The following is a 27,991-nucleotide window of genomic DNA, read 5'->3' on the forward strand; positions in this document are numbered from 1 at the left end:
GGCTGGGCAAAGGTGAGGGGCAGGCAGAAGCTAGACAGAATCACAGGAGCGTGACATCAGCAGTCTGGCTGAGTAGCTGCTTTATGAAGCTGGCAAACCACCAATGTTGTGCTTGAAAGTGGCTATAGGAAGATGACTGAGAAAGACATGGCTGAAGCAGTTAGAACAAAGCAGGGCCGGTACATGTCCAGGTCTGAAGAGCTCCAGAGGTGAGAGGTTAGTGGGTGATGCAGGAGGAAGGTCAAGGAGAGAAACACTTGAGACTGATGGTCATATCTGTAGGGGAGAGAATGTTGGGATGGCATGACTTCACAAGGGCTTGACCTGTCTGTCTGATAGGCCCCCCAGTCCTGCAGTCTTAGAGCCAACAGATAAAATACAACCACACTCTAAGTCATCTTGGTATTGTGATCCTTATAATAAAATCTGAAATATCTTTGGAAGGACATTGGGGAAACTGGTTGCATTGATTGCTTTCAGAGAGGAGCTCTGGGTAGAATAGGAAGAGAGAGGGGAGACTTTTCACTGTATAGCCTTTGAACTTTGAACCAGGTGTTAACTCTAAACCTTTTTTTTTTTTAATTAAAAGATAAAATCCAAGTGTGTTGGAAAAAAGAATGAAATAGGAACATAAGGTTCTAGAGTACAATCTTCACAGGATCCTCCATCAAAAAAAAAAAAATAAGCAGGGACTCCCCTGGTGGTTCAATGGCTAATACTCTGCACTCCCGATGCAAGGGGCCAGGGTCCAATCCCTGGTCAGAGAACTGGATCCCACATGCCGCAAGATTCCACATGCCACCAACTGAAAGATCCTGCAGGCAGCAAGGAAGATCAAAGATCTCAACTAAGACCTGGCACGGCCAGAAAAAAAAAAAAAAAAAGCGAACTCCGGAAAATTTTAAACAAACAGCCTTATTGAGGTATAAAATTGACGTACAGTAAACTGCGCATATTTAAAGCATACAATTTGGTATGTTTCAGTGTGCACTTAACAGTTGCAGAACTATCAGCATGAAAAAGATATTCATCACCTTTAGAGATTTCCTCCCTCATGCCATTTGATGTCCCTGTTTTACATCCCGCCCCATCTTTCTCCCATCTCCAGGCAACCAAAGCACTGATCTACTTTCTATTAGTTTGCATTTTCTAGAATTTTATATAAATGGATTCATATAGTATGTACTCTTTTTTTATTTTTGGCTTATTTTCCTCAGGCAAAATTAATATTGAGATCAACCCTGTTGCTTGTATTGATAGCTTATTCATTAAAAGTGATGGATTAGTATTCCTTTTTTCTTTTTTGGCTATACCACGTGGTTTGTGGGATCTTAGTTCCCTGACCAGGAAATGAACCTGGGCCCTAGGCAGTGAGAGCATGTACTCCTAACCTCTAGACTGTCTCCGAAGTCCTGAGTAGTATTCACGTTTATAGACACGCACCTGGGTAAAAATCTAGGCGCAGGATCATACATTAAGTATTTTGAACTGAATAAGAAACGGCCAACGTTTTCCAAAGGGGCTGTACCATTTGGCACTTTCAAAAGCAAAGCATGAGCGTCTTTTATCGTTGCTCTGTATCCTCCCAAGCTGGCAGAGTTTTTTTATTTTCATTTTTCAGTTTTATTGAGATGTAGATGACATACAGCATTATATAAGTTAAAGATATACACCATAATGATTTGATTTTCATCCATCATAAAGTGATTATCACAATAAGTTAAGTTAACATCTGTCATCTCATATAGGTACAAAATTAAAGAAAGAGGAAAAGTGTTTTTCTTGTGATGAGAACTCAGAATTTACTCTTACTAACTTTCATAAATATCATACAATGGTATTAATTATATTTATCATGTATATTATATCCTGCTGGGACAGTCTTTTTAAACTCTCAAGTTCCTATTATATACATAGTAATATCTCATTGCGTTTTCAATTTGAATTTCCCTGGTGACTAATGATACTGAGCATCTTATTTTTCTTATTTGGCTTCACTGCTTGGCTTGCATAACCTTCATTCCCCAACCAGGGACTGAACTCAAGCCCTAGCACTGAACCACTGGACTGCCAGAGAATTCCCCTAGCATTATTTCATGTGTTTATTTACTATTTGTGTATCTTCTTTGGTGAACTCTTTATGTATTTCACTCACTTAAAAAATTGCATTGTTTATTTTTTTATTATGTTTATTTACTTTTCATTGATTCATGATTTCCTTACAATATTGGTCTGATTTCTGTCACACATCAACATGAATTAGCCATAGGTGTACATATGTCCCCTCCCTTTTGAATCTCCCTCCCCCCTCCCACCCCATCCCACCCCTCTAGGTTATCACAGAGCCCCAGTTTGGGCTCCCTGAGTCATACAGAACATTCCCATTGGCTACCTATTTACATATGTTGGTGTATATGCTTCCATGCTGCTCTCTCCATCCATCCCACCCTCTCCTTCCTCCCCCTCCCCCTTGTCCATAAGTGTTCTGTATGTCTGTGTCTCCATGGCTGCCCTGCGATTAGGTTCATCAGTACTATCTTTCTAGATTCCATATGTATATGTTAATATATGATATAAAATGTTTCCAGTTTATTATTATTTAATGTTGAGAGTTCTCTATACATTCTTTATATAATTCATCCGTGATTTGCAGATATTCTGTCCCTGTTTGTGGCTTTTCATTTTCTTAACAGTTTCAAGAAGATATTTCTAATGTTATGCAGTTAGGTTACGAACTGTTCCTTTTATGGCCCATGCTCTCTTCTCTCTGGTACTCTGCCCTGGTAACTCCAGCCACCGTGCCCTCCCTGGGCTTCCTGGACTGCCAGCCCGTCTCCTCAGCTCAGGGAGATGGCAGGGTTCTGCCTGGGTTTCCTCTCCCAGCACCGAGGCTTGGACACAGGGTTGCAATCCAGGCAGTAAGCGGGGGTAACAGCAATGCTTATCACATTTGTTTCCTGCACTCAGGAATCATGGTCCTTTGTTAGCTGATGCCTGATGTCTTAAGTACCCTTGCATTTTTCTTGCCTTTTGTCTGTTTGTTTCAGGCAGGTGTGTAAATCTGGTTCCTTGGGCTCTATCTTGGCTGGGAAGCACAAGTTCCCTTACACTCCGCTTGAAAGTTTGATAGAATTCAACTTAAAATATATATTTATTTGGCTGTGCTGGGTCCTAGGTGTGGCACATTGGATCTTTGCTGCAGCATTTGGGATCTTTAGTTGTGGCATATGAACTCTTAGTTGCAGCATGTGGGATCTAGTTCTCTGACCAGGGATCGAACTGAGGCCCCCTGTACTGGGAGTCTGTTGTCTTAGCCACTGGACCCCCAGGGAAGTCCCTGAACAGTTACCACTTACTTTGGAAAGCCTGAGTTGTAGGCACTCACCTAGCTATCATGGTATATTGGCAGAGTTAGATGAAGGCTCCCAGGAGACGGCAAAGAGACTCATCTGCAGGTTGTAGTCTGACTGAGGCTTCCCTGGGAATTTACGAGAACCTCACCTCAGCAACATCAGGAGTGAATCCTGGAGAAGACACGCTGCAGCACAGTGGGGGCACTGACAGGACAAGACAGGAGGCGAGTGTTAGACGTGTGGCAGTTACGTGGTTCGGGAGTACGCTGTTCTGTTTTAATCTGCTTCTCACCTTGGTCTAGCAGTGGGTCAAAGCAGACCGTATCTGTGGAGGAAGAAGTGAGTCCTCAGCTGATCTAGATGGTGTGGCCTAATGGGGGAGAGAGGAATTTTATCAATACCTGGTCCAGATAGGTCACGTCCAGATTATAAGCTAGGTCACAGGTGTGACCCCTGAGTTAGGAAGATCCTCTGGAGGAGGAAAGGGCAACCCACTCCAATATTTTTGCCTGGAGAATCCCATGGACAGAGGAGCCTGGGGGGCTTCAGTCAATGGGGGTCACAAAGAGTCAGACATGACTGAACGACTGAGCAAGAAAGCAGGTTCACCTGGGTATTCAGTCCTCAGGCACAAAGGAAGGAACCAGGGGAGGCAGATCCCAATGAAGCTATCCTGGAGTCTGTCTCTTGGGTTACGCTGCTCCAGTTCTGCCTGGTGGCTGTCTGGAGCAGACTTGACAGCCTGGGATCTCTCTGTACCGTCCACTCGGGGACTCTGTTTGCCCACCTTCTGCAATAGATCTCCCCTGTCCTCTGATTATGACTTCCTCTTCCTTGGTTGCTCCCTTGCAGGATACATTCTCCAACAGCTCCTTGAGAAAGCATTCATGGGAGGTAAACTGTTTGAGATTTTGCATGAAAGTTGTCTTCATTTTACCTTCTACATGCTAGATACTTTGGCTAGAAGTAGAATTTGAAGTTGAAAATCATTTTTCCCTTAGTGTTTTGAAGATGTTGCTTCACTAACATGCTTTTTTTTTTTTTTCTGGCCGTGCCTGGCACACGGGATCATAGTTCCCAGACCAGGCATTGAACCTGCATCCCCCGCTTTGAAAGCTCAGAGTCTTAATCACTGGACTGCCAGGGAAGTCCCTTCACTAACTTCTTGATTCCAGTGATGTTATTGAGAAGCCTGAAACTATTGATTCCTGGTCCTTTGTATGTGACCTTCCCTCCTTGAAGCTTGTAGAATCTTCCTTTGACTTCTATGTTCTGGAATTTCACAATGATGAAACTCAGTGTCTACTTCATCTGTTGGTCTTGCTTCTTGATCACCCTTTTCCAATTGGAAATTGTGTTCTTCAACTCTGGAACATCTTGAATTATTTAGTTGATGATTCTTTCCAACTCATTACCTTTGTTTTCTTTTTCTGGAGTTTCTATTATTCAGATGTTGAACCTACATGCTGCTGCTGCTGCCAAGTCGCTTCAGTCGTGTCCGACTCTGTGAGACCCCATAGACGGCAGCCCACCAGGCTCCCCTGTCCCTGGGATTCTCCAGGGAAGAACACTGGAGGGGGTGCCTACATGAGTTATCCTTTAATTTTGTCTCCTAGTGTCCATCACTGCAGATGGTGACTGCAGCCATGAAATTAAAAGACGCTTATTCCTTGGAAGAAAAGTTATGACCAACCTAGATAGCATATTCAAAAGCAGAGAGACATTACTTTGCCAACAAAGGTTCGTCTAGTCAAGGCTATGGATTTTCCTGTGGTCATGTATGGATGTGAGAGTTGGACTGTGAAGAAGGCTGAGCGCCGAAGAATTGATGCTTTTGAACTGTGGTGTTGGAGAAGACTCTTGAGAGCCCCTTGGACTGCAGGGAGATCCAACCAGTCCATTCTGAAGGAGATCAGCCCTGGGTGTTCTTTGGAGGGAATGATGCTAAAGCTGAAACTCCAGTACTTTGGCCACCTCATGCAAAGAGTTGACTCATTGGAAAAGACTCTGATGCTGGGAGGGATTGGGGGCAGGAGGAGAAGGGGATGACAGAGGAGGAGACGGCTGGATGGCATCACTGACTCGATAGACTTGAGTCTGAGTGAACTCCGGGAGTTTGTGATGGACAGGGAGGCCTGGCGTGCTGCGATTCATGGGGTTGCAAATAGTCGGACACGACTGAGCGACTGAACTGAACTGAGTGTCCATTTCTGTCCTTCATACTTTGTTTTCTCTGAGTTTTCTCCAATTTTATTATTCTTTCTATTGAGTTTTCCATTTCTGTCACTATGTTTCTTTTTCTTTCTTTGAATTATTTCTTTATATGGCATCCTTTCCTTTTTCATGGATCCAATATCATTTCTTTCCCTTTTGAAATACTAATGATGATTAAGAAATTTTATTTTTTAATATCCTTTCCCTTCATGGCCTGTTTTTCCTTCAAGTTACTTTTTTTTTTTCATTCCTCTTGGTTTTGGTCCTTATCGTTCATGTGAGAAACTTTTATTAGTTGTTTGGCATTAGTTATTACTATTAACAATTTATTCCTTATCAAGAGTAGAGTCTGAAAGGGTGACTGGAAGCTCCGACTGTAAGATTGGGTCTTATTGTAACTCAGCCAAGGTTTTCCTCAAGAAAGAGCCCAAGACTTACACACAGGGGAGTGATGACATGATCCAAAGAAGCAGGAGTGGGGTTGGTGGGAGGGAAAGTGGCAGAGCACAGCATCAGCGTTAGACATGTGCCGCAGCGACCGGTGGTCTGTTTCACAGCATCTTCTGAGTCCCGTAGAATCTGTCTCAGCTGTCCAATCAGGGGACCAAAGTCTTCAAAGGTATCCTCACAGGTATTATCTTCCATAAATTTCTGGCTTCACATTCCTCCATGCTGATGCCGAGTGATTCTGTTGACCCAGAGACATCAAAGCAGCTTTGAGACAGAAAGTACATTCAGGGACGAGATAGGTCTAGATAGAGATAGTATAGGGAACTGGCTCAGGTGATTATGCCGAGAAATCTCATGATGTGTCATTTGCAAACTGGAGGGCAGAAGAACCAGTTGTGTAATTCAAGTCCAAGAACCGGGGGAGCCAATGGTGTAAGTTCCAGTGTGAGTGTAGGAAAAGACAAGTGACCCAACTCAAAAAAAAACATTAGGCAGGAAGAGTAAATTCTCTTGTCTGCTTTTTTGTTCTATCAAACTCTCAACCGATTGGATGAGGCCCAATATCCGCTCTGCTTCCCTGGTGGCTTAGCAGTAAAGAATTCACCTTTCATGCAGGAGATGCTTGAGATGTGGGTTTGATTCCTGGGTGGGGAAGATCCCCTGAAGGAGGAAATGGTAACCGCTCCAGTATTCTTGCCTGGGAAATCCCAAGGACAGAGGAAATTGGAGGGCTACCGTCCACAGGGTCGCAGAGAGTCAGACACGACTGAGCATCCATGCAGTATCTGCTCAGTCTACCAATTCAAATGGTAATCTCATCCAGGAGTGTTAATTAATATCTGGGCATCTTGTGGCTAGTTAAACTGACACAGGAAACCCATCATATTTGCTCTGGGAAGCTATATGGAACTTGATGGAACAGTGGCTATGACTTTAGGTAGAATAACAGCTGAGGTCAAGAGGATTAGGAAGCAGTGCACAAAAGGTGTCTGATACATTGATCCTGAGCTTTTCTGAAGGGTGACCTGGTTGGACCATTGTCAGGAGTTAGGAATGCCCCCTGTGGGCCTTCGTCATAGACCTATTAGATTCCTCAAAAAGAGTCTTCCAATCTCGTACCCAAAGGTAAATGTCACATTGCCAGCATTCTAAGAGCCAAATTGGGATTGTGGGTGTGCCCAGTTGTGTCTGACTCTTGGCAACACTATGGACGGTAGCCAACCAGGTTCCTTTGTCCATGAGATTTCCTGGGAAAGAATACTGGAGTGTGTTGCCATTTCCTTCTTCAGGGCATCTTCCCGATGCAGGGATCAAACCCCTGCAGCTTGGCAAGTGGATTCTTTACCACTGAGCCTTGGGGCAGGACGACTGGAGTCATCTCACTTGCTGAGCATCTGGCCTCCGGATCTCCTGATTTTTGGTGTGGTAGCTAGGCCCTCCAATGTGCCTGGCATCCTTCAGACCAGAGGCTCTCTCTTCAGAATAATCTCCAATCTCCTGCTGGAATCAGGGATGGGATGTGAGCTCTAACTGCTTCTCAAACTGCTGTCACTCAGCTCTCTTTATTTCACCCTTCCCCTTCCCACTTAGTCCCAGTGATCCCCAGCTCTGGTTTCTGAGCCTTCTGAGTGTAAGCTGGGTTGGATCTTAGCTTTCTCAAGCCTGCTTAATTTTAAGATAACCTTCATCCATCTATTTTCCAGCTTCGGAAATTGTGTTCTTCTCTTGTGTTCTTTCCCTGATAAGTTTATGAAAAGAAGAAAAGAAGGAAGTAAAGAAAGGGAAAAGAAAAGCTGTTTAATGCAGTTTGGGGATGGAGCAAAATTAGCTGCATGCATACCGTCTGCCATGTTAGCCTGGAACTGGCTACACATAGCTCCTTCGTGTCCTTCTGATTTAATTTACATGTCACCTCCTCAGAGAGGTCTTCCCTGACCACTCAACCTGTGGTTAGGCCTTCCATCAACATACCTAACTGATGACTACTTGGTATTTTCTTATGTACAGACTTCTGCCCCATAAGAATATAAGTTCCATGAGAACAGGAACCCCAGTCTATGCAGCATCCCCAGCTTCTAAAATGGTACCTGGTGGGACTTCCCTGGTGGTCCAGTGGTTAAGAGTCTGCCTTGTAATCCAGGGGACACAGGTTGGATCCCTGTTTGGGGAACTAGGCTCCCATATGATGCAGAGCAACTGGGCCTGTGGAACCACAGTGCAGCTACTGAGCCCGAGCCCTCAGGGGCCCCAGTGCCACAACTAGAGAATGCGTGCACTGCAGTGAATATCCCGAGTGCTGCAACTAAGACCTGGCACAGCCAAACAAATGGACTTTTTTTAAAAAGGAATAAAGTTTAAAAAAATAAAATAAAATAGTACCTGGTACATGGAAGAAATAAGAACTGTGTTCGGAAACCTTTTGAATATACGAGTTTCAAGCTTGCGTGTGATGTACCCTGGGAAAAAGAAAGACCGCCGTCTGTGAAGAAGGAGCAGGGTGTATCCAGAAATAAGAGAGGCTGCATGTAAGTCACATGAGTGTGAGCAGCAAGAGAAACTGCAAAGAGCAGGAGCAGAGAAACTCTGCCTCTGACATCAAGGTCATCCTAGGTTTTGATTGAGCCTCCGTGATGAGTTGGGTTGACCCTCGAAGGGAGACACTCCAGGCAAAGGTGGATGTGTAGGACAGGACGTAAGGCGGGAAGCATGTCTGGCTGGCTCTTCTTTAATGGCCACCAGAGGAGAGGAGGGCAGAAACGGGAAACAGGCTCGCGGAGCTGCAGGGACGCAAGCAAGCAGCTCTGTCCTGCAGTGTGATGCCACAGCTCACGGGGACCGGGAGCTGCTGCCCATCATATGTGCCAGGGACCCTTACCATCAGCCAGGGACACTCCAGGGGCCATTCACATCTCTGGAGGTCCTGAGTGTTGTATGACCTTTGTTTCATTAAAAAAATAAAAAAAGGTACAGGTGTTTTGTGCAGCCAATGCAGATGACATATACACAAATTTTTTTTAAAGACTTTTTGGATGTGGACCATTTTCAAAGTCTTTATTGAATCTGTTACAGTATTGCTTCTGCTTTGTGTTTTAGTGTTTTGCCCACAAGGCAAGGGGAATCGCAGCTCCCAGACCAGGGAACGAACCCACACCCCTGCATTGGAAGGCGAAGTCTTAACCATTGGATGCCAGGGAAGTCCCCACAAAAAAATCTTTTTTAAGTTACCTTTATAACAGTGGCAGCTTTTAGCCCAGGAGATCGAGTTTTCTCCCTTTTCTCTCTTCATTAAAAAGGTAATACCTTCACATGGTTCAAAGTTCAAATGTCACGAAAGGATATAGAGTACAAAATGCCCTTCCCACTTGATTCTCCACCTTCCTCTCAGGTCTCCTCAGAGGTGACCAGTGTAAACAGATCCTTGTATCCTTCCAGAAATAGTCTCTGCCCATCGAATTTTTTTTTTTTTTTTTTTGACAAGATTAAATTGGAACAGATCTACTTAGAGCGCATGAAGAGGCCTTTCCTCTGAGGAAGTCAGGGCTAAGGGCTGGGTTCTTCATTTTCACTGGTAAAGAGATACAGTAGTAATAGGAGCCTGCGGGGGCTGGGGAAGGGAGTGACCTCCTCTGGGTTCACTGGCAGATCACTTAGCACGAAAGGAACTGTGGTGGAAGTAGACTGTGGTCAGCCAGGTATCAGGTGCTTTTTTTCAGGACAGAGCTAGTCTACCTTCCCTGGTGGGTTTTCTTGGTGTCTTAGTGGGAAAGATTGAGGGCAGGAGGAGAAGCGGACGACAGAGAGTGAGATGGCTGGATGGCATCACCGACTCAATGGACATGGGTTTGAATGGATTTGGGGAGTTGGTGATGGACAGGGAGGCCTGGCGTGCTGTGGTTCATGGGGTCGCAAAGAGTCGGACACGACTGAGCGACTGAACTGAACTAGTGGTAGAGAATCAGCCTGCCAATGCTGGAGACACAGGTTCGATTCCTAGGTCAGGAAGATCCCCTGGAGAAGGAAATGGCAACCCACTCCAGTATTTTTGCCTGGAGAATCCCATGGACAGAGGAGCCTGGCAGGCTACAGTCCATGGGGTCGCAAGGGTCGGACACGACTTAGCAACTAAACCATCACCACCAGTCTAGCTTTAAAGAGGATGGCTAAAGGCACAGTGTTGACATGGCAAAATAAATCATGACTGTCATGTGTGAGGTGATAGGGAAAACATTTCCATTGGGTAGATAAGGGCCTTCTCTGAAGAAGACGTTATGTGGAATGTAAGCTTGGGAGAAGAAAGCTGTTTTCTGTAAGCCACCCAAGATGTATCTTCTTAAAAGGGAGTCACTCCACAATTGAACCGTGAGGATCCACAATTGGACAAGGAGTAAAACAGGAGAGCTAGAGGGACTTCCCTGGTGGTCCAGTAGTTAAGAATCTGTCTGCCAACACAGGGTTCCAATCCTGCTTCTGGAAGATTCCACATGCCGTGGAGCAACTAAGGCATGTGTGCATGCTAAGTTGCTTCAGTCGTGTCTGACTCTTTGCAAACCTATGGACTATGGCCCACCAGGTTCCTCTGTGCATGGGAGTCTCCAGGCAAGAATATGGGAGTGGGTTACCATGTCCTCCTCCATGGGATCTTTCCGACCCAGGGATTGAACCGGAGTCTCTTATGTCTCCTACACTGGTAAGCAACTAAAGCCCAGGTGCCATGACTACTTAAGCCCATGTGCCTAAAGTGTTGTTCACTGCAACAGGAGAAGTCACCACAATGAGAAGCCCGAGCACCGCAACCAGAGAGTAGATCCTGCTTGCTGCAATTACAGAAAGCCCACACACAGCAATGAAGACCCAGCACAGCCGAAAACAAAACAAACGAACAAAACCAGAACTAGAGACCTAGAGTTCCCAGGTGGCATGCCAGGCGATTGATAGCAACAGGGTGGAGGATGGGGACCAGGTCTGGGAACCAGGATTAAGTTAAAACGGATCTGATATCTCCCAGTTGGAGGGAGGCCCGATTCTGAAGGTGGAACATGTCAATGAAGTAGGGGAGAGAGCACCTGGCAAATCAGACAGCTCCCACAATGGGAGATCCAACTGAACCCATCTGGCAAGGGGACAGTCTTGGCCAAAAACTGGGAGAGGCAGAAGGGAATGGGTCTGGAGTCAGACTACTGGGCTCAATGCTGGTTCTAATATTTCTTAGCAGTGTGGACCTGAGCAAGTTAAACTTGCGTCTCAGTTTCCTAACAGAGATAATACACAGTGATAATAACAGCCTCTCATAGGGGTGCTGTGTGATCACCTAAATCAACCTCCAATGAGGGCTTAGAACAATGCCTGGTGCATAGCTTACTCAATGTTTTTGAGTCATACCTATTTTTAATAAGGACCTGTTCAGGCCAGTTTTGCTGGCAGAGAAGTACTCCATGATGAACCGGGACAAGCAGAATCATAGATGGATTTCAGGTAGGGCTAGGAGGGAAAAGGTGGGGGGATGAACAAAGAACACACAAGAACGAATCAGGAAGGATGAAGACAAAAAGTTCAGGGTGGGGCTATTTCAGAGAACAAAGCCTGCAGCAGGTCTACAATGTTCAAAGTTAGATTGTGTAAAGGAATATCTCTTGGAAATTAAATGGAGAAAAGCTGAATTTCAGTTAAAGAAGCATTCTTTTTGTGTTCACTTAGAGCTCAAATTACACTCTTAAGAAGAATGGCCAGTTTGCACAGAAGGAACCCTAAGATCTATATAAAGTTAGGAGATTTGAGTTCTAGCCCTAGTTCTGTCCTAAGTAGCTGATGCTTTTCAAAAGAAGGGGCCAGACCTAGTTCCTAGGCCTCATGAATATTTAACATTCTCTGATTCTAATTCAAGAACAGAAAACAGGGTCTTAAGAGAATTTCAGAGTTGCCCACCTTTCCCCAAGACTCCTTCCCTCAAATAAATCCGTTAGGACTAAGAGCGTCTAGTGTTCCTTTCCTTTTTCCCAGGTCCCTTGCCAAAAGGAGCAAGATTTCTAAAATGCTGGCGTTGGGAGAGAGCCACTACTTTTTCTTTTCCCATCCATTTCAGTAAAGTTTAGGTTTTCAGTTATTTCTCGGTCTGCCAAGAGTTACTTCCAGATTTAAGTAGGAAGAAGGGGAGAGGGGGCGGGGAAAGATTTGCTTAAAGGAAGTGAAGCTTGTTTTGCCTGAGTTCTGGGAAAAGGTGGTTGGCAGGTAGACTGTGACTGTTCAGCTTCAAACTATCGCTTTAACATACTGGGGAAGGGTGGAATCCGGCCCAACCAGGATTAAGAGATCCTGACTTACAAGGCCGAGTAACAACGTACCTAATACACTGCCTTTCATAAACGGTCAACAAGAAGGTTACAAACTCTCAAATAATTGGCATCTCAATTAGGATGCTTGGCTAGGGGGATGTGCTGGTTGGAAAATCACTTGGCTCTAATTCTTTGACCTTTAGGGAACGATTGGGTTGTTTAGAAGAAAAATCTTGAGTTCTACAGTTGAGGAGAAATGGCTGTTGCCCAAGGGCTATGAACCTGCATCTTGTTTGCCCGTCATCCTCTCATTTTCCTTTTTTTTTTTTTTTTAAAAGACAAAAATCTGAAGTCAAAAACACCGAATTCCAAGTTTTTTCCAGGAGCGAAGGCCCCATCTCTAGGCCACTGTACTAATAATACTGGCCTGGACTATTTCGCGCCTGGAACCCCCCTAGTCTTCTCCGAGGGGTCCGCACTGCGGGGTGCAAACCCACAAACCAGCTCCAAACCAAATGTTCCATCGTCAGCCAATCGCTGGCTGGGACCCCTCAAGAAAACCAAAGACACCTACAGAAGGTGAGTGGCATTAAGGCCAGCCTATCCGCGGGGAGGCAGCTGAAGGGGGTGGGTTCAGAATTAGCCAATAGTCTCCAAGTGGTTGTTGTTAGGCGGGAGGAAGACGCTTGCGAGCGTGCGTGAGGCCGCTCCCCGGGAAGGGGGTGGCAGGAAGCTCGAGGAGCCAATGGCCGCGGCGGGCGGGCGGTGGCGCGCATGCGTATTGCCACCTGGGGCTGCGGGCGGGAGGCGGGGAGGGTGGGGGAGGGGAGCGGGCAGGAACGCGGCGGAGCTGCTGCCGCCGCAGCCGCCGCCGCCGCAGCGAAGAGGCCATGTTGTGTGGTGTGTGGGGCGGGGGGGAGGAGGAGGAGGGAGTAGAGCCGAGAGAGGAGACGGGAGAGAGACACCACACACACACGGCACAAGATGGCCGGAGAGGCAGCAGCACCCCGAGCTGTCAGGCGTTCCGCCGCGGTCGCGGAGCCCGCCGGCCGGCGAGGACCTACTCCCGGGCGGCCCCCAGACCCGCGGGAGCAAAGCGGCCGTGGCTGGGGGGTGAGGCGGGCCGCGCGCCGGGCTGGGAGCCCGCGGCAGAGGCGCCCGGGGCGGCCGGGCCCACGACGCGCAAAGCGCCGCTGCGGCAGCGGCCGCCGAGGCTCCCCGGGGCCCCGGCGGCCCGACCCGTACGGGCGGGAGGCTCGGGCGGGCGCCCTGGCGCGGGAGTCGGGTGCAGGCGACCAGGAGGGGTCGGCCGCGGCGTTCGGACCCGGTGAGTGGCTCCCCGGCTCCTTTTATTGTCCTTTGTCCTTGGGAGGAAAAGCAAAATGTCCTTGAGCGCGCGAGCAGGAGGGGGCGGCGGGCCGGGCCTCGCGGGCCGGCTCTCCCCCGGCGGCGCCGCTCGCTGGCTCTCCGGGCGGGAAGCGCCGCGGGGCCGGGGGCTGGGGGCGCGGGGCCCCGCTGCAGACCCCGCGGCGGGCGGGGGGCCGTCTTGCTGCCCGGTCCGGCCCCGCGGGGAGAGGGGCGGCGACGGCGACCGGGCGAGGAGAGCCCCCGTCTGTCCTGGTGAGTTATTTTGATATTTAGGGTAAGGAAAAAAGAATCCCCTTTTCATATCCTTCCAACTGGGGAGTTTTTTTTTTAACCCCTTTCCCGTGAGGTGGGAACTCATCTTCGTGGTCGAATTTAAAAGAACAATGGAACCCTGACTACGTTTCAACAAAAAATAAAAACTTGTTTTTTTTTTTTTTTTTTCTTTTGGGTGTTGGCTTTTAACTCTTTCCAAGCCGATTTTGAAAACGGCTGCAGTGTTACAGATGAAAAGGTAGTTGCTGCTTGTTCAACCCTTTACTGACTTTAAGGTTGTCTTTTTAAAAATGCAAGTTGGAGGAGTGCTTCTGGTATTTCAAAAATTACGAAGCCAAGTTTACTATGTCGTCAGGGCTGTTTAATGGAAATAGATTATAATTACGGTGCTAGAAGATGACGTTTGATTAAGGTAGTTTATTTTACTGAGTGATTACGCCAAGATTGTTTGACATTCTGTTGTTTGAACGATGATTAAATCTACTGTTGGGGTACTTTTAAAAAGGTCGTAAGGAGCCGTTATACCACACCTGAATGTTAGGAGGTACTTGGGTCAGTTCCTAGACTTTTAAAAGTTTAAGTTCGTCGTTTGATTATTTTTAAAAATAATGTATATCCTCACAAGCTGTGGTCGACAAAACTTCTGCAAAGGAATATTCAGAGACCAAATCCCTTTGTGAAGTTACTTTCTGGTAGTGTAAATATTAAAGTAGGATTGCTCGGTAATGGGCGATGAAGAGGAGCCATATTTGTTGCATGCATAAAAATCCAGTTATGCTCAAAATGGAACAGTATTTCAATAGTGTATTATGATTTTTTAAAAATTTGTAGAGTCCCCTGTACAGTCTAGAAATTTGAAACCTTGTCTGAGAGGGAATTTAAGTTTAGTGATTTGAAGAACAAACCACAAATGCACAAACCTTTGTGTATTTTAGAATATATTTGTCTTCGTCCTGCGGTAGCTCGTGTGTTGTTGTGGAGGTGAAGATCTACGTAAAAATAGTGTTGGGCAGATTTACGTAGTACTTGTAAAATCACAGGTACTGTTGTATTTTTTAATGTTTCTGAGGGTATTTTTGTTAGTGAAATTGTTTTATTTTCCTAATAGCATTCATATACTGCTACACGTTACATCAGTTGCGCATATCTTGATTTTACAGACTGTGTTGTTTTAACCGTTTTGGTTTTTCAAATCAACGTTTTTTGAAATTTTTGAACCTTGCAAGTCGTTTGACATTAATATTCTGAATCTTAGTTTTTCAGAATCCTCTAAATAGCAAAATGCAAAATAATTGCTAGTTGTTTAACCTCCTAAGATCTTTTTACATGAGAAATGGGGGAAGGGAGACTGAAAAGGTTAGAGACCTCAGTTTGAAATTGAATAAAGATCATAGATAGTACATGTTTTAGATTTGCTTTAAAGACAAAGCTAATATCCCACTTGGTGAGATCAAATAACTTGTGGTTTAAAAATTTAAAGTAACCAGTAGCCATTTTAACTTCACTTATTTCTCCTGGAGTTAATTTTTAATTGCTCGTTTCTTGTAAAAGGTAGTTCTAGATGGTAAAGAAAATTTAAGATGATTTCAATCTTTACCAGTGGTAAACTTCTTTGTTTTGGTATATTGCTTGGCATCAAAGAAAAATAAAAATGAAAACAAGGTTATAATCTTAACCCTCTCCAAAGATGTGAATTCTTTCTTTTTTAATCTCCTTGCTTTCTCTCTAATGTTTATGCACGCACCCAAAAGATGAGGAAAACAAAGAGTGATAGGCCCTCTGATAAATAGCTGCAACCTCACATGTACAGGGAGCGCGTTGATGAGCATCTTCTTGATTTATCCAGTGAGCATGTCTCTGGAATATTTTCTCATTGTTCCATCACACTGAAACTTTGGCCAAGAATTGTTCAAAAATCAAAACACTGATATTATCTTTTTTTTTTTTTAAGGTAACTTACAAGATTAAAATTAAATTTGATTGACGATGATTCTGAACAAATATGCTGTTTATTTGAGGTAAGAATGGGTAAATTTTACTACTTTGACATAAAAGTAAGCTTATTAGGTTTTTATTTTCTTTGATAATTTATATTTTTGATACTGATTATGAGTAAGTATCTGAAATAATTTTACAAAATCTTTAAACCTTTTCATTGAGAAGTATTACGTACATAGCTATTGTAACTTAATGTGCCTTTTGAATAGTTTAAAATATTGAAGGTCCTTTAAGCCTTTGTTTAATTTTGGGACCAAGAAAAAGACTGATTATACTTTCAGGAAAACCATAAACCAAAGATATGGTTTTTCTTTTTTGCTGCCTAATATGCTGTGTAAACAGTTTTAATCTTTAATATTAAATAAGTTCATTGGAAAATTCAATCTAGTTACTATTCATATTAACATTTTAGGGGAGAATGTTTTAAAAACTAGCGTTTTGTGAGCATAGATTTTAGTTTTTGTTCCTTTTATGAAATAAGAACTTTAAAAACATGTATTCCTACTTGGCTTTTGGTGGTTCCATCAATAAATTGTTTAGAATATTGTTTTCTTCCCCGCCCCCCCCAAAAGGTATGCCATTTTGAAGACTGAGACCATGGAATTTTGTCCTTGAGGATAAATCTTTGTGATAGTCTGTATTTTGTATAGCAAGTAAGTAAATGTTTTTACCCAACATATGAAGTCTAATAGTTACCAACGTTTGAATAGGAAAATATCAGTAAAGGTTGTCAATGTGACATAAATTGTAGACTTAATCTCAAAAAAGGGATGAGGAAAAGCCCGTCAAGTGCATTTCCTTATATCAAAGCAGTTTTGTGTTAATGTTAAAACAGTTGATACATGTGATTTATATCAGCTGTGAGACATTCAGTAATTTTCAGTTAAATGGTGATTTAGATCTATGGTTAAATCAGAAGTTGAGTCATCTTTACAATCTGAAATGTACATTCTTCAGCCATTTTTTTGGTGATATAGATTATGTTTTAGAAATGGCGTAGAATTTTTGTATCTGCAGATCTTACAATTCTTAAAAGAACTGTATTTCAAAAATTAAGTAGACCCTTTCATAGTCTAGTTATTATTTAGTGGATTTAAAATAGTCATTTTACCTATTTTTGTGAGTCTTTCTTCCCAAACAGGTAGAAAAATAAGTTATTTTACAGGAAACTAAAATGATGTGACAAGAGAGACTTGTTACCTATAGCTTAGTAAGTCTTTAGAGCTTGAAAGGAAGGAATAATTTCAACATGTATATGATTTTTTGATATCCTAAAATTAGATACATGAATTAAAAAAAATAGGTACAGAATTGTCAGGAATAATTTCTTACTCCTTAACACTGAATGTGGAAATTAATGTCAAGTGATATTAACAAGGGATTTATCAGAGGAAATATGGAATATAATGAGATATCTTGGGAAATTTTAAGGATAGTCAAATAACCAATTAATTCATATAAGGGCAGGTTTGCATTTGTTCTTATAATTTTTGTGGATAATTTATCATTGGTGTTAGCTTATTCTGTTGATTCAAATAGATGATAGAGGTAATATTTTTATTTCTTTTAATTTAGCTTAATTTTTGCTTTTTGGTCCTTTTGCAGTTTGGTCAAATTTGTGTTTTTTATAATGTACAAAGGAAACCAAATGTTAGACCTTTAACAGTATAAAGTTTTAAGATGTCATATATGTAGAGTAAGACATGTTTTCATCCCAAGCGTCTTTAATACAAATATCAAGGTTAGGGATTCCTTCTTGTAAATGATAGGATGTTATTTTGGCATTCAGATGTGCTTGGACACTTGTAAAAATTGAGAATTGAGCTTCTTAAGACACAAATGTATGTGAAGTTTAGGGTAAGTTTAAGTAGAAATTGGCAGTGACTTATAATAGACTACCGAAGTTGTAATTTGAATCCATAAAAGTAAAAAAAAAATAAAAGACTTTAAGATTAAAATATTAAATGGAGATTTTAATTTTTTTGTGTAGTATTAATCATTATAAAAATACTTTAAATGATATAGAAACTCCTAAATTAACATAATGGAGTTCAGTTTTCCTTTTTATCACCAACAAAATAAATATTTTAAAAAGATCTGCATGTCCTTTGACCTTCATAATAATACTGTCAGTGTTTTGAAATCTGCTGAGCCAAGCTTGTAAAATTGGCAATATTTCTGGTAGACAAAAAGAATGGATACATGAGAGCAAATATAACCTAAGATTCCATTATTTTAAGTTTGTATAGTTCATAAAAAATTATTTAGTTTATTACTATTTTCTGTTTGAGTCAAAGTTAAAAATACTTAAATACTTGTTTTTATTTTAACATTTTGAATTCTTGAATCAAAATAACCTGATCAGGTTCGAGATTGAATTCCATTGTGTTTATCATTGTGGCAACAACTGTTTAAAAAATTCCCTGGAGTTCCACAGATAATGAAGGAAGCCATGCCCATAGTTAACAAAAGGCTTTCATGAACTATTGCATTATAATTAGAGGCTAGATTATATGAAATAGGTAATTTTGAATATAAATTTTCTTTCAAGCTTAGTTTACTATTCACAGTTTCTTGATAATTTAAAATTTTGGACTGTGGACAACCAATTAATTTGCCTTGTTTACTCTTATTTTCATCTTTGTTGAGAGGGAAAAAAGATAACTTGGGGATATCTCCATCTTCTCCATTAATGAGAGGTGTGTGAAAGAATGGAAAGAATAACTGAGCAGAGAGGAGACCCAGCTTCTAATGTGAATTAGTTCTGTAATCTTGACATTTTATTCACTGTGGGCTTTAGTCTTCCTCTTTTGTATAAAATATTTGGAGTTTTCCAATCTCACACCAGTTTGCTCTTAAATTGTGTGGTAAAAATAATAGAATGTCTAATTCTCTTAAACTGGAGAGCAGTTTTGATAATTTTTGCATTGCAAATTGTAGGTATTAATTTTATGTTGAAGTTATTTGAATAACGTGAGACCTGGGCCGGTAGTATACCTGAGTTTCCTAATTTTGATGGTGGTTTTGTCCCTAAATTGTGTCTGACTCTTTGTGACCCCATGGACTATAGCCTGCTAGGCTCCTCTGTTCATGGGGTTTCTCAGGCAAGAATTCTGGAGCAGGTTGCCATTTCCTTCTCTAGGGGATCTTCCCGACCCAGGAACCTGTGTCTTCTGCATTGGCAAGAGGATTCTTAACCATTGAGCCACCAGGGAAGCTGTTTCTTAATTTTAGGCATTCTAAACTATTAATAAATAGTATAAATGCAGACAATGGAGAAGTGTCTTTAAAAAATAGAGATTTAGAATGCTGCAATGAAAGCGTTTTGAATTTTTTTCCTAATTATTTCATTAAGTAATTTAAAGATTAATGTATTTAATGTAACATTTGCAGCTGACTATCATGATTATAAAGCTTACATGCTTGGCATAACCTATATAATTTTCTCTGAATACAACTGTATTTCAGAGATAAATATTCTCTTACTCAGCTGCCTTTCCCTTCCAGGTTAAGTAGCTCACCGCACTTAATTGTCAAATTGAGTGTTATTTCTGAATATAATTAACCATGACAATTTAAATTCAAGGATATTCTGAACTTTACAAATAAAAACTGATTTGAATGTTTACATAACTTCCAAGAAGCATGTTTACTACCACAATTTGATTTATACATTGTGTAAAGCTAGATAATCCACTGTTTTGGAAAACAAGCTTTTGTTTTTTGAGTTTATTTGAAATTGAATATTTTCCAAACAAGCAATTATATCCTTAATATATATTACAGAGTAGTCAAAATCATTTTAATTTAGGTTATCAAGCTAAATATTTTGCTTAACTTTAGTGGTTTATGAGTTGTGAGAGTTTTCTTATAACTTGATGACTTTACCACTAGTATCTTATTTTTGTGAAAAATTTCTTATATTTCACAATGCTCTCAAACTTTATTCTTAATTAAGATGTTAGGTGGTTTTGAGGACTTCAAAAGATGACAATCAAATGTAAGAAAAGCACAGATGGCCTAGTGTTAATGTAAGACTGCACTAAAGTCATCTTTGCATTTTATTATAAAGTGACCAGCAATCATAATATACCTTTCAGTTCAGTCGCTCAGTTGTGTCCGACTCTTTGCGACCCCATGAATCGCAGCACGCCAGGCCTCCCTGTCCATCACCAACTCCCGGAGTTCACCCAGACTCACGTCCATCGAGTCAGTGATGCCATCCAGCCATCTCCTCCTCTGTCGTCCCCTTCTCCTCCTGCCCCCAATCCCTCCCAGCATCAGAGTCTTTTCCAGTGAGTCAACTCTTCGCATGAGGTAGCTAAAGTACTGGAGTTTCAGCTTTAGCATCATTCCTTCCAAAGAAATCCCAGGGCTGATCTCCTTCAGAATGGACTGATTGGATCTCTTTGCAATCCAAGGGACTCTCAAGAGTCTTCTCCAACACCACACTTCAAAAGCATCAATTGTTCGGTGCTCAGCTTTCTTCACAGTCCTACTCTCACATCCAAAGATGACCACAGGAAAATCCATAGCCTTGACTAGACGAACCTTTGTTGGCAAAGAAATGTCTCTGCTTTTGAATATGCTATCTAGGTTGGTCATAACTTTCCTTCCAAGGAGTAAGCCTCTCAAATGAGGATCCTTGTTACTGCAAAATATTAGAGATAGATAGGAATATGAGCAAAATTGATATATCAAAGTTTGTAGTCTGCTTAAGGTGAACTTAGCTTGTGTTAGTGGCTCAGTTGTGTCTGACTCTGCAACCCCATGGACCCCATGGACTGTAGACCGCCAGGCTATGCTGTCTGTGAAATTCTCCAGGCAGGAATACTGGTGTGGATTGCCATTCCCTTCTCCAGGGGATCTTCCCAACCCAGGGGTCAATCCCAGGTCTCCACATAAAGGAAAGCTTTGTCATTTTGGAAAGGAGATTGAGTGGTAGATTACATCAGTGTCAGTAATTTTTGTGGTGGTGCAAAGTGTGATCCAACTTTTCATCTGGTTTTCATGGAGTGAGCACTCTGAACCACATACTTATACTGGTAGAGAGCTTTTTTTAATAAGCTGATGAGTTTTCCTCATATTTCTTTCATGGATATTCCCTTAAGTCATTCCTGCTCTACTCTCAGGGACTAAATCAATTTATTTTACTTGATTGATTTAGGATTTATCTTTGTTCAGTAACTGCCTTCTTTATATAAGGTCAGGTTAAATTTGGAAGCTTAAAAATGAGTAATGCTGTGTTTCTTATTAATTGCTTCATTTTATTAACTTGCTGGGAGGAAATTTTAGCACCTTGATCTTAGAAGAAATTTTGAAGCAGGTCTTTGCAATATTTCTTGGATATGAATAGTCAAAATGATTAATGGGTTTTGGTAAAGTTATCAGGAACTTGCTTTATAATTTGAAAATTGGAAACCTTGGTCTTGGAAAACATTTAAGGTAGCTTAGTTGTTGCTTAAATCTTAAACTTTTACTTTCTAAAAATTCTTAAATTGGTACTTTTTTATATTGAACTTTTAAACAAAGCATTTTGGATAGTTCTTGCCATTATTTTGATTATTATAATCATACTTTGGCACAGGAGTGACGGGAAAAAGTATATACCTGTATTCTCAAAAATATACTCAAGATAGAGAAACATTGTCTTCCATGTTGGTGAAGTATTTCAGTCTAACCAGTGAAAAGTATGGGTATGGTATTTTTATCAAGCCACATACTTTAGAGAGGCTTAGTGTTGATGCTGGGGAAAATTGAGGGCAAGTAGAGAAGGGAGCGACTGGATGAGATGGTTGGATGGTATTACCAACTCAGTGGACATGAGCTTGAGCAAACTCAGGGTGATGGTGATGGACAGAGAAGCCTGGCATGCTGCAGTTCATGGATTCACAGGGTCCAGCAAGACTTAGTGATTGAACAAGTGTTGAGTAGGTCCATTTAATTAGTAGTAAAGGAAAGTTGGAAATTATGCTTAAGGTTTCTATCCCAGAATAGTGTTGATTTGATTAAGGTTCACGATAATATAGTAATACTGAAGAGTGAGAAACATGGCCTTGCCAGGTTGGAAATGGACGTTTTCCTTTAGAAATGTTGAAAGCAGGTTAGATGAAGGACCAGAAGATAAAATACTTCTCTTCTGTTGAGTGAGGTTGGCTCTGTTAAACAGCTGTTTTAACAACCATGACTGCCTGTTAGGGAGCCCAGATTTTTACCTAGGAAGTTCTTGGGGACTGAGACTTAACATGTGTTTTTATAATAACATTCTACAGGTGAAGCTCCGAGCGTTCAGGTTTAAGATTCTCTGGATTTGAACTTTTGATCTTTTGGAACTGTCTTTATAAATACATGTCTGGTAATTGATTCTGATAAGATGTTGAAATTTCCAAGTCTATTTTTGTGTTTCTGTTCATAAAATTGTATTCCTTTTGCTTTCTGCAGGAATATGAATCCTGAAGCTGAATTACCTAAGGGGCCTCTACAGTGAAGTGAAATAGATGTTGGTGGAAGCATTTAGTAAGTTTTTACTCAATTTACATGTTTAATCTGTTTTTTAAGTTTAAATATGACTTTGGAAATTTTAAGTAAATGAGTCTATAAAAACAGATTTAGTGAGATTCAAAACAGTACAAAAATAGACCCATATGGTTAGGTGTGTACCAAGTTTATTAAAATCTTATTAATTTACTCCAACCTTTTATTACTTTCTGCTTTTCTAACTTAGGTTCAGGCAAAGTTTAAATGGCAAGAAATCATATTTGAATATGCTCTTAATACTATACCTAGGACTTCTCTTGACGGCCCAGTGGTTAACACTGGGCTCCACTGCAAGGTGCAGGGTTCGATGCCTGGTCAAGGAAATAGGAGGCCGCAGGCACAGCGCAGCCAAAATAAAAAACCTGCACCGTAGATCTAGGTGTTTGTAAACTGCCCTCTGTTTTTATAAATAAAATTTTATTAGAACACAGCTATGGTGTTTCATTTATACATTTTCTGTGTCTACTTTATTTAGAGCTACTGAGTAGAGAGTAGTTGTAGCCAATGGCCACAAACCATTGAATACTTAGTATCTTGTCCTGTAAGCAAACCTAGCTTATTCTGGATCCTTCTTTTTTGTCAGCTTTACATATATAGAACTCAGAAGCCCTTGAATTCTCTTGGTAATAGAGCATACTTTTTACTGGATTTCATTGTTACTAATTCAAATAAATGAAGTAATCATGAGCTTTCCTTAAACTTGAAAGCCCAACAAAAAGTTCTTTTTACACTGGGGTTTTGCCTTGATAGTGTAGAAGGTTTGGTTACTACTATGGAATTTCTAATTCACCATCTGAGAAATAGTGAGAAAAGAGTGGTGAGACTGTATAAATGAATTTGGATGAATTTTCAAATGGATTTGTTTATTTTTGACAAAACTTTTTAGTATAATTATTTAGTAATTGTTTTATAAAAGAGTTTTTGAATCACATTTGCGTATCTAGATTCTATATGATAATCTTTGTTTCTCATTATTGTTTGAACCTCTATTATATAAATGGTGACTAGGACCTGTAAAATTGAATTTTTTTTTAATGGGGGGTGGTGAGGACAGAGATGAAAACTTACCTAATGTAGTATAATTTATTGACTTCATGCCTTCTATTTTAAAGTGCTTAATTGCCTGGCACATAGTGGGTGCTCAGTAAATACTTGTTAATTTAATGTATATAGTTGCTGTTGAACATTTGTCAACTAGTGTTTGGGGTCTAAACTAAAAATGAAGGGAGATTCATGGTTAAGTTTATAATGCTTTAAATAGTAACTTTTAGATATGCTTTAAATACTAAACTTTGACTCAGTAAAAGCTTAAAAGTTACAAGAAACCACAACTTTCAATCTTTTCATGAACATGTAGTCAAGTTTTAAACTAATAGGGATAATGGGGAAGATCTGATAATAAAACTTTTAAGTAAGATGATTTTCTTAGCCCCCATAGTTGAACAGCATAGTTTTAACAGTGTGAACAATAGCTGGCTGCTTTTGTTTCTTGCATGCCCACCTTATTTAGGACCCAGACTTGTTAATATATTTTAATCCTATTGAGGAGTCAAGCTGTTTTTGGTAATAAGACAATATGTGAATTGACTATATTAAATATTTTCAAATTTAAAGGCTGTGCAAAGAAGATTGAAATTATGACATAAGTACCAGGAAGATTCATTATGTGATGATAATGATCAATTTCTCCTTAATGTAATTTTGTACCCATTTGTCCCACTCGTTTTGCATTAAGTCTTTGAATTTTAACAAATTGTAACATTTATTAGAACCACTTGTTTAAAAAGTTGAGTCATTCATCTTTTTCCTTGTGCTCTTCCTGTCCTCCACATTTTTTTGTTGCTTGTAAACTGGGGGTTTGCTAAGAAGTAGAGGTAAGGAAGTGGCTTGTTTTAGGGGAACCTCTCTTAAAACACATCCAGTAATAAATCACTTGCTTGAATTTCAACTAACAACTCATTTTACAGTATCCCAATGTGTTTTAAGCAAATTTACTGAATTAGAATTTAAAACTTTCTTGTTCAGTATTGTGTTTTTAATTTCTGGCTGTACAGTATTTGGGGATTTTAAGAGATAGTAGATACTTAATACCTTCTTACCATAAAAGTTTGTCTAGAACTGACTTAGAACAAGCAATTAAAAAAAAAAGTATAAGTGACCATTATAGTGGGAAAATTCTCTTAACTTTTCATAGTATTAGCTTGAAGCTTGTATGTTTGATGATGGAATTCTGGATCAAACCATCATCTCTTCAGTATGTTTGCAGTAATCCACAAATTGCTGAAAAGATATGGAGTAGTAGGGCTTTGATACTAAACCCTATTCAGTTTTCTGTACTGATCTTATTTTAATGCAACATTAGCATTATGTTAGTTACTCAGTCATGTTGGACTCTTTGTGATCCCATGGACTGTAGCCCACCAGGCTCCTCTGTCCCTGAAATTCTCCAAGCAAGTATACCTGACTGGGTTGCCATTTCCTTCTCCAAATGTGACATTAAATTCTCTTTAAAGCAGAAATTGTTTTTGTCTTTTAAATAGTTGACCCCAGGACCCTATAGATTTTTCAGAGATACCATGACCATTGGAATATAAATTGTTTGATTCATTAAGGTTAGTCTGTAGGTCCTCAGGTACTTTGGTTACTCTGGTATATTGGAGTAATAACTAATATTTATTGAGGTCGTTCTATATGCCAGGTAATGTAAAAGCTATAAATGTTAATCTTCACCACTACTGCTACATAAGGTAGGTACTACTGTTACTTCTGTTTTACAGATGAAGAACTGGATTTAGTTACCAATGAAATTTCCAGGCTCAACTCATGCATACCTTTTCACTTTTTTAACTTCGGTTATTTGCAAATTTAATTTTTGTAAGAAATTGAAATTCCGTGAAATTAAATGGCTCATTCTGAAATCCTTTATTGTTCTTTTAAGTGCTTTGAATGCTTGACTTAGCTCTTTTGCTTATTAACAGAATGCTTACTTTCTGGGTTTTGATTTGCTTCATAGGAATGCAGATTGATCATGGCTTTTCTAGTACCAATCTTTTTCTTTATCCTACTCACCCCCCTCCCCCTTTTTACCATCTTATATATGATGACAGTATATATGATAGCACAACCAATATGCTGGTATTTTTTAATTTCTACTTTTGTCACACAAGATGATGTATTCTGTTAATTAATTTTGATATGATTTTAATATCATTTGGCTTCCTTGTGAATCTTTAAAAATATGGTTTTAATTTTTTAAAATAAGGCTTTAATACTTTACATAGTGTCAAGAATGGATTTTGCCTCTTGCCTTGTGGCAGGAGAGTATGAAGCCCTGAGTTTATCACTTAGTGTACTAGATTGAATAAATTGCACCTATTGCTATTGTAATGACTGTAACTTGATATCAATGCATTAACGTCATTGTTCATCATAATAGTATTTACATTCCAAACATCATTTAGAGCTTGATCCTTCATTGTAACAGTTTGAGAAATTGGTTTATAATTAACTAATCAAGAGGAATGAAGGTTTTTATCTTTTTACTTTAATATAGAGATATATGTCCCTTAATTTTAAGGAATGAACAATTCAAGTGGAAGCTATTTTACTGATCTGGGAAATAAATGAGTTATTTTTAGTTCTCCTTTTAGGCTGGAGAGATATGGGCAAAAACGTTTGGGAGAAATATCTTTTGTTTGATGTTTATTGATGATGTGACACTCATTTTCAGTATCTGTTAAATGAGTGGTGATATCTCGGTTAATCATGTGATTTATTCAGTAGATTTTTGTACTGTATATAGTAGACAACAGCAACAATGAATCCTTATAGTTTTGGAATGAATGTATTAATTACCTAAAGAGCAAAAAATACCCTTGTATTTAATAACTTCCAAGTTAGTCATCCAGACTTTATTGGTATAAATTTTAGTTTGAGAGCTGTAAAATTTATAGAGAAGATCAGAGTTAAAGCTTATTTTTCTAATTATGTTTGATCATGATGAATCAGGGCCATTTATTTAATGGTAAAATCTTCTGACTTCCCTTAATTCCTTTAGCTCAAATTATTTAAGCAGTTTTTTTTTTTAATGAGGAAAATTTGATGTTTTTGAAATGAGAATTTTACTTGTATTTGAAATCTGATACATCAAATAAGACAGGCAGACTACATTTTGATCATTTTGTTTTCTAGTGGCTATATGTTTCCTGCATTCTCATGTATGTAGCTCAAGATTATCCATATCCATTTGTGTTACTTATGCAAAATTAAGATCTGTTGCACCAGAGAACTGCTGTGATCCACTGCTTTGGTCTTTTTTTTTTTTTTTAATTCTTTAAGATTCTTTTCCATATTTAGTTTTATTTGAAGAAGCTTGGAAAGTTTTCTGCATTGAGATTTAGAATCCATAGTGTTTGCTGTACTTTAGCTTTCCAGAATTGTGGATTTGACTTTTTGTTTCCATTTCTCATGTAGATAGTATAACAACATTTAACTATTAAAAATGTGACTCTTACTGCCACATTTTTATGGTTACTCTGTATCTGTGACAGGAAAAGAATTTTGTTACTGGTGTGCTGCTGTTTGTGCCATGCTTCTATCAGTGAGAAGTTGTCTGTGCAGCACATGCTACTTAATATAATACAATTTTAGAGTTTAAAGTTGTTACAAAATTATTAAAGCATTATGTATGGTAAGCTTATCTTCAAGGTGGGTAGATGTTATCTGTTTGAAGGAATATGATTGTTGATATTCCAACAGCATTTTTTTTTTCTTTTAATGTTTTCATCAAGCACCCAGTCAGCTTGAAGAGTCTCAAATGGACCCTACCACTGAGAAATCAAGATGGCAGTCCACTATGGGGAATTGAGAAAAATGGATTAATACAAGAGTGCTGTGATAATATACAACCAAGACAGGGTTCTTTTAACATGGATTTCATGAAATGAATGAAGATATAGGTTTTTTAACAGCACAAATGGACAGTAAATTTGTCTTTCTAGAGACTTTTTGTATCATTAGGAATATTTTTGACATTTGGAGAAAAAGATGGCACATTAACAGATGATAGTTTGTATGCCTGGAATTTTTTCAGTTTGATTTGTATGAGTATGACCTTGTGGAATGTTAACTTTAATAAAATTTCTAACACTTTAAAATTTCTCAGTTTGGGTTTTTGTTTTTTTTTTTTAAGCTCATGTTTCATTAAATATTCAGTGTCGCCTTAAATCACACTTTGACCTTTACAGTTGCCCAGCAGTCAAATGTACTGAATAAAGCTGGTAAAATGGAAATGGTGTGCTGGAAAATATTTTACTTGGTTGATTAACATTTGTCTTTTTACAAACTTGTGGAAATTTATTTGTGCCTTAAAAAATGGTTGTTCAGGTAAAATACTATTTTATACTTTCTTAAAGCATCTTGCTTAACCAGTGGGTCAAGGATATTTGATTTTGTGAGACTTTAATGAACTTTAAAAAAAAAAATGCCTTTTGCTTCAGAATTCAGCATGAATGATAGAGTATTTTTCTG

General features: G+C 40.0%; 1 protein-coding gene across 8 annotated transcripts; it reads left to right on the forward strand.

Annotated features, from left to right (window-relative positions):
* Nucleotides 1–11,433: 11,433 nt before the first annotated feature.
* LOC147349764 (uncharacterized) lies at nt 11,434–27,618 on the forward strand. 8 transcript variants are annotated; one of them, XR_015150127.1, is made up of 6 exons: nt 11,434–11,489; nt 12,625–12,865; nt 15,879–15,945; nt 16,498–16,578; nt 22,367–22,441; nt 27,253–27,618. XR_015150127.1 is itself a non-coding variant. In XM_086364804.1 (5 exons), exons 1-2 carry the CDS (start codon nt 13,271–13,273, stop codon nt 15,893–15,895), a joined length of 360 nt encoding a protein of 119 aa, XP_086220930.1. In that variant the 5' UTR covers nt 13,175–13,270; the 3' UTR covers nt 15,896–15,945; nt 16,498–16,578; nt 22,367–22,441; nt 27,253–27,618. The 8 variants fall into 8 exon arrangements, 2 of the variants coding, with proteins under 2 accessions (XP_086220931.1, XP_086220930.1); XM_086364804.1 differs by lacking the exons at nt 11,434–11,489; nt 12,625–12,865 and adding an exon at nt 13,175–13,613; XR_015150124.1 differs by lacking the exons at nt 11,434–11,489; nt 12,625–12,865 and adding an exon at nt 13,716–13,906.
* The last annotated feature ends 373 nt before the right edge of the window (nt 27,619–27,991 follow it).

This window comes from Bos grunniens, chromosome 21 (assembly GCF_055505025.1).
Source record: "Bos grunniens cultivar Pamir isolate PY7600 chromosome 21, Bosgru_T2T1.0, whole genome shotgun sequence".
Lineage (NCBI taxonomy): Eukaryota > Metazoa > Chordata > Mammalia > Artiodactyla > Bovidae > Bos > Bos grunniens.

Bases quoted from the DNA above. Each gene is read 5' to 3' on its own strand.
- LOC147349764 (XM_086364805.1), top strand. From the start codon at position 13,271: ATGGCCGGAGAGGCAGCAGCACCCCGAGCTGTCAGGCGTTCCGCCGCG.